At 35.1% G+C, this 7,288-nt stretch overlaps 1 protein-coding gene across 1 annotated transcript in view; it reads right to left on the bottom strand.

The window, feature by feature from the left end:
• Positions 1-5,334, bottom strand: part of LOC106939904 (Fc receptor-like protein 5) — a gene marked incomplete at its 3' end in the record, with an annotated part of 22,983 nt that extends 17,649 nt beyond the window's left edge. Inside the window, exons 1-5 of the mRNA XM_015022480.1 lie at positions 5,054-5,334; positions 4,355-4,612; positions 3,849-4,157; positions 2,378-2,644; positions 1,880-2,128 (exon numbers count right to left, since the gene is read on the bottom strand). Of these exons, the coding sequence (XP_014877966.1) occupies positions 1,880-2,128; positions 2,378-2,644; positions 3,849-4,157; positions 4,355-4,612; positions 5,054-5,306 (1,336 nt within the window). The remainder of the gene's footprint in view (positions 1-1,879; positions 2,129-2,377; positions 2,645-3,848; positions 4,158-4,354; positions 4,613-5,053) is intronic.
• Positions 5,335-7,288: the final 1,954 nt, after the last annotated feature.

Below are 7,288 nucleotides of genomic sequence, written 5' to 3'. Positions count from 1 at the left end.
TTCATTGAAGGTGCGCCTTATAATCCGGTGCGCCTTATAGTGCGGAAAATATGGTACATGTAAAAAGCAGTTTTCTACTGAACCAAATATCTGGAGGAATATCTGATATTTAGAATACATTTTTATTTAAAGCCTTAAAGATATGGGATTATACAAGATAGCAGTTTTTATCACATGCATTTTGTTGGAGATTGAACCGTCACAGCATTCAGTCTACACTGCTGCTTCTGTTGCTGCAGGATTCATTCCTGTCAATGGAGAAATAATTTGAGTCAGATATTCATCAACATCAAAAATGAGTTAAAGCCGCTACGACTTGAACACATTCAGATAAAATCAAATATTATAATTAATTGACTTACTTCTAATCTTCTGTAAAAATATATATATATATCAGGGCAATAAATGGATGCCATTAAAATAATCATTAAATTAATCTAAAATAAACATATTGAACAATAAATCAATAAGATGGATAGAGAATCAAACTATTTATTATTTCCTTTCCTCTGGTTACTAATTTTAGTCAATACTTTATGTCTGTACTGTAGATGTTAACCGTCTGATCCACATGTTGAGCTGCAGTTACCTGGGTTAGCATTAGCAGAGTTAGCATTAGCATCATCAGGATCTTCTGCTGGATGTTGAATCCTCTCTGGTGAGAGAATCAATTAGAAATCACACAAAAAGAAAATCTTCAGATCATTTTACTGTTTGTGTTTTATATGTTGTTATAAGTACTTAAGTTCTCTATTTGTATATTTAATGTGTTTTATGTATCTTCATCTTCATCTTCATTATTTTTTATCATCTGTCTCTCATCAGCGTCTTTAGCTGCTATAAAACATTTACTTTACCGTTTCCTGAGGTTCTGCTGAGTTGGATTGTCTCATAGAGGGACGAGTCACCTAAAGACAATAAAACAAGGTCAAAGTTCAAATGAGTGGAAATTAATAAAATTATCACATCAATTTAAAACAAAGTAGATGTTCTAATAGTTTATGTGTTTAGCTCTGTTTGATATATTGATATTTCATTTTTTTTCCTGACATGTTATTTGTAACAAGTGTGAATATTCTTCATTTCATGATTAAACATCAATTCTCATTCCTCACTGCTTGATTTTCATGATGAAGGCCTTGTGTTTTCAGTTCACATATCTAGAAACTATAAAGTGATTAAACATTCTAATTAATCATAAAGATGTTTAATGTGAGACGAACCGGGAAGCAGAGAGCTGTAAACAGAACCGTCATTCTGGGTCACTTCATGATCTGGATTGATGCTCTCTGGTTGATTCGATCTGAAAATAACAGATTTCTATGCATTATAGAAAGAAACTATTTTAGTGTGTGTAAAGAAAGATAAATGTTTTATACTGACCTGACATAGCCTGTATCTGTAAGGGAAAAAGACATTTAATGATATTTTCCCCTGCTTTTAATTCATGTTAAGACATCAGAATAAACTTAAAATATTTTAACAAATTAAGGATTTAACTAAATACTTAATTTAATGTGAGCACAAAAATGTCTCACCTTGGGACCGTCTGCAGCTCCACAACAAGAGAAGGAGAATCAGGAGAATAATGAGAACGATTCCAGCAACTGGTCTAACGATCAACATGACAGAAAATGAAGAGCTGGCAGGACTGGAAACAGTTACTGGAAATAAGAAACATTAAAATTAATAAATCTTATAAAGCAACAGATTTCAAGACGTCATCGTCTGTTTTGTAAAAGACATGATTTCAAACTTGAACACATATAAAAAAATCTTCAGCACATCCACATAAACGTTCTTGGTCTTCACCTTTTTGTTAAATTAACTCAAATGTTTTTACTGAATAAAATGAACTAAATATTTTCCTCCTCCTCACCTCTAACAGACATCCAGCTCCTTGGTGAATCTTTTCCTGAATGTTGACATTTGTAGAAACCTTCATCTGACTTTGACACTGCAGAGATATTCAGCTCCCCTCTGCTGTCATTATGGAGGAGTTTATCATTATGATAGAAAAACACATTGGAGAGAAGTTGTTGTTCTTTATCTCTGCAGCTCAGAGTAACAGGATCTCCCTCAGTCACAGGATGAACAGGACTCAGCAGGAGAGGAGCAGAATCATCATCTGTGAAACAACCAGAGAATATTCAGTGAAGAACATTTCTTTAAAATGCTTTATGTTTTCAACTGCAGTGACATTGTGGAATTCATTGATCATGAAAGATCAATACAATGAATTATTTTGTGACTTCACCTCAGTTATGCAATGTAGCAGAAAAAGTCAAAAATCTTCCTTGAACTCTATGATATTCACAATATTTCATATATTTATGATGTGCAAAAAAGAAAAAAAAGACTATAAACCAGATCTTACCCTGTACAGTGATGTTGACAGCATTGCTAAACTCTCCAGATTTTGACTCACACCAGTAAACTCCACTATTAAACCGGTTTGGGTCGATGATACATGTAGATCCAGTCAGGTTTCCCCAGATGGAGCAGTTTGACAGTTTTCCTGTTTCTGTAAACCTCTTCACTCTCCACTCAGAAGAGTTTCCCTCACAGTTCAGAGTCACAGATTCAGATCTGAAGTGTTGAACTCTGTCAGGATTCACTGAGAGAGAAGCTGCTGGACGAGGATCTGGAAAAAAGACAGGATTTCATCTGAGAACAGAAACATCTTTAAAATGATTCATTACAAATGGCCTGTTTCTATACTAATAAAGATCAGAGCAAACATTTCATCAAGTTGATCAAACTTTTATTTCAGCTTCTATGCCCCACAAATCTGAAACAAACTTCCAGAAAACTGCAAAACAGCTGAAACACTGACATCCTTTAAATCTAGACTAAAATCCCAACTGTTTAGATTTGCTTTTGAAATCTAATCATGAAACATTAATCAATAATCTGATGTGTGAAATGTAATGCTGACTGTGTGTTCTATGACTTTGTGTTTTTATGATGGAAAGCATTTTGAAATGCCTTATTGCTGAAAGGTGCTATCCAAATAAAATTTGATTGATTGATTGGTTTAAAACTACTGTTATTCCCAAATATTTCAGTTCTCAAAGGAAATAAACTACAGGGGAAATAATTCTTCCATCTTTTACAAAAACAAGTCGTAATTTACATGTGAATCTTTAACAGTGTCATTAATTGGTTGCATTAGTGGTTGTGAGGATAGACGTGGTGGACCCAGGTTTGAAGAGTAAATGAATGTTTCATGATGATAATCACAACGTGAACAGAAATCCAGGGGAGCACAGGTGAATATGATGAGGCTAGGAACTCAGACACACTGGTAGCACTGAGAGAGCAAAGGACTAATGAGATAAACGACAGGATGTATAGACACGACAAGGACCCTGCAGGGAGCCGGAGACACAGGTGGCATTAAATACACAAGGGGTAATCAGGGAACCTGAGACACAGCTGGGAGCAATCGGGGCCAGACGAGACGACACAGGAACCAAAACCTCTCAAACTGCTTCTCCTGATCAATGTTTCAATTCACCACTAAAGATGATGGTCGATTCGCCTGCTACCCTGCTGACTTTTTAGCTTTGATTTATTCAGAAAATTACTTATCTAATATTTCTGTCACTTTAGACACACAACTGCTAACTGTTTATTACCTGATAATGTGATTGATCTATCAGTTGGTAGCTATGACACAAGTATCTTTTTTTTTCCTAATGCTCCATCATAAATGAACATAAGTCAATTTCCAGGCATTTCTTTTTAAAGTTAAATCGAAAGAAGCATTTAAAATAAAAGTTTTCTCAGATCAAAAATGTCTGAAACTCATTTTTATTTGAGAGTAAAGACAGAAATAAACTGACCTGCAGACCAGACAAACTCTGGTTCACTGTAATGAGTGTAAAACTCTGGTTCTCCTCTTCCTGCTCTGCACACAAATCCTGCTGTGAGAGTCGATCCATTAGTGATGAAGGAGTTCTGCTCAGAACCATTGGTGCTGCCAGGAAGCAGCTCAGAGGTGTAGGAGATGCTGGATGGATCAGGAACAGCTTTATACCAGAAGAACCTCCATCCTGCTGGTTGATGCTCCAAACCCTCACAGCTCAGAGTCACTGAGGCTCCAGGATTCAGCCATGATGGAGACACAGAGAGGACAGGCTGAGGTTTGGGTGCTGGAGAGAGATTAGAGATTAAAAATGTTTTCTGTTTTTCTGTTGTGTTGCAGTTAAAGCTGCTGTTCTGTTACTTTGCTTCAAATTTCAATTGAAATATTTTTAAGTGCCAAACAAGAAGGTTTTAAAATTGTCAGAAGAAAAATTCTGTCATAGTGACACAAAATGAAATATAATAAATGATCACTTCAACTTACACACAGTTAGGTTAACAACATTACTCCATGGTGTCCAGGAAAACCCTTCTCTTTTTCCTCTACAGCTGTATTCTCCACTGAGGGACTCAGTAGCTGAGTTGATCCTGTATTCACTGGATGATGGAGAGTTTCTATTGGTTGGTCTCCATTCATACGTCCACTGAGTTCCTCCCTGGATCTCACATCTCAGAGTGACTTTCTCTCCTCTGTAGATCTGAGACCAGTTGGGTTGAAGAACCAAACTGGGTTTATTGGGATCTTTAGGAAAAATATATAGTTAGCAAATTACCAGAACAACCAAGAGTATTTAACGTAACACTTATAGTGAGTAAAATCACTTTCTTAAGTTGCAGGAAACATTTTTTTAACCTTAGTGAGTGAATATATAAAAAAATAAAAACAGAATGTCTTTGGTTTAAATTTTAAACTTAATAAATCTATTTTACATCAGGGGGTCAGTTCAGGTTTTTAGTAATATTGGATTATTGTGTCTGTTTCAACAGGATCAGATTCAAATAAGTCAAGAATCAAAACTGTAAATGTTTCTGTCTTCTGGAGAAGTTACACTGACAAAAGTCATTAATTATCACATTCACACAATAAAAAACTTGACATGATCACAGATTAATCTATTTAGAATTATATCCAGGTTTTAAATATTATTTGTTGTCATGGTGATGACCTGATAACTAAACTCACCAGTTATCTGAATGGTGACCTCTCTGCTGGTTCCTGAGTAAAAAACTGGGTCTCCTCTTCCTCCTCTTCCTCCTCTGCAGCTGTACTTTCCTCCCTCTGAGACTCTGATGGTTCCATCTGGTTCTGTGTTTCTGGAGGATCCATCTGCAGGATATTGTTGTCCATTTCTGAACCAGTCAAACTTCCAGCCAGTAGATCCGTCAACAGAGCAGGTCAGTGTAACACTGCCCCCTGCTGGTATGACTGTTTCCATTGCTGTCAGTGTGGCTGTGGGTTTATCAGCTGTTGAGTTTGAAAATGAGAACAATAAGTAAATCATCAGAATATGAATTATTTCAGGAAGCAATTTGTCATAGTAAAATATCTACATTAAAACTGAATAAAATTAAAATTTTCAAACTAATGAGAAACATGAACTCTTCATCACTGATTGGCCAGATTTTCTGTCATGTTTCCTGTAAATGAGAAGTTGTATAAACTTTTATCATTGCAGATGAAATTCCAAACCTGCCCTATGATTCAAACTCAGGTTCAACCAGATTATTTCAACATCAACAACAGATCAAACTAGCAGAGTCACAAACAAATCAACATGTAGTTTATCAACAACACATCTAGTTTGGTTCTACAATTTTTAGCACAAATTATACAAACATGTGTTGGTCAAACATGACTAAAATGTTTTTTATATGTACCAATATAAAACCATTGTTTTATGTCAATATAGAATTATGAGCAAAACCAGCTGAAAATCACCAGAGCTTCTCTAAATAATGGTTCACACTGAAAAGCAAATCTCCGTCTTTTCATATTCCACAGCTCCAAGGAAGAATATTGTATCTTGTTACATTTGTTAATATCTTAAAAGATGTTTTGCTGCAAAATATGATGTTAAACTCTCCATCTCTCTGTGTAAAAACTCAGTTCATCTTTATTGTCTCCTGTTTAGGTTCATGTATGCAAGGAAAATATTCCTTTGTTTTTTCCTCTACATTTCTCACAAAAGTTACTAATTAAATATTTGTTGGTTTTTTCTGTTTCCCTGAGGAGAAACTGGAGCTTTTAGTATGAGACTGCTTGATCAGAAATATTTCCTGTTGTTTAATTCAGTTCCTGCAAAAAGGAAAGTAAATACAAAAAGGTTCAGTTTGAGTTGAGGTCAGTCTGACTCACATTTCACAGTCAGTCTGACAGAATCACTCCACTCTGTTAACTTGTAGTCTCTGATTCCTCTACAGCTGTATTCTCCACTGTCAGCATCAGTAGCTGAGTTGATCCTGTATTCACTGGATGATGGAGAGTTTCTATTGGTTGGTCTCCATTCATACGTCCACTGAGTTCCTCCCTGGATCTCACATCTCAGAGTGACTTTCTCTCCTCTGTAGATCTGAGACCAGTTGGGTTGAAGAACCAAACTGGGTTTATTGGGATCTATAGGAAAAATATATAGATAGGAAATTACCAGAACAGTCCAGAATATTTCATCTAACACTGATAGTGTTAAAATCAGCTTAAGTTGCAGAAAGCATTTTTGTAACTTCAGTGAGCAATTTGATCAATGTTTGTCTCAAACTGTATATGAGCTCTTCTAAGATTTGTTTATTTTAGTTAGTAAAAACCTTTAAAAGATTAAAATGAAGTCAGGCTCTCTGGTAGCAGATTAGAAAGACATTAAGAGTTGGTTAGCTACATTTATTTTAACATTTTGAAATGTTAAGGGCAAATATGTTTTTAATTCAGAAATAAAATAATGTGAAATGGCAGCAGCTGCTTCTATATTCCTTTGATGGAGCTATTTAAATGTTGATTATTGGTTATTTATAATTTTTATTTTAGATATTAAGTGGAATAATGTTCTCCTTGATTATACACAAGTAGTTCCAAAGTGTCTTAACTGGAATAAGATACAGACTCTTTCTTGTAGCTGTTCCTCTGCAGCCATATTCTCCACTGTCAGCTATAATGATTGTGTATTTATAATTATCCAACTTATTATTTATCCATTCATACATCCTCTCAGTTCCTTTCTGGTTTTAGTCTTTACTTTCACATCAGATGGGATGCAAGATTACAGTCGGCTTAGAAACTGACATCAGGTTATGGAATTAAGTGAAGCAAAGTGAACCTGAACAGAAATAATAATCCAGGCTTTTGGGCACACATGTTTATTGTAAAGAATATTTTTTTCTCAAATGTTTGTTTCTGTGTACATTAAATATACAATAAAATTAGATA

The sequence above is a fragment of the Poecilia latipinna genome, unplaced genomic scaffold, assembly GCF_001443285.1.
Source record: "Poecilia latipinna isolate Pla-1442-1.1 unplaced genomic scaffold, P_latipinna-1.0 Scaffold3022, whole genome shotgun sequence".
Taxonomy (NCBI): Eukaryota; Metazoa; Chordata; class Actinopteri; order Cyprinodontiformes; family Poeciliidae; genus Poecilia; species Poecilia latipinna.
The sequence above is the reverse complement of the archived record's forward strand: the minus strand, read 5'-3'. Positions and strand labels throughout refer to the sequence as shown.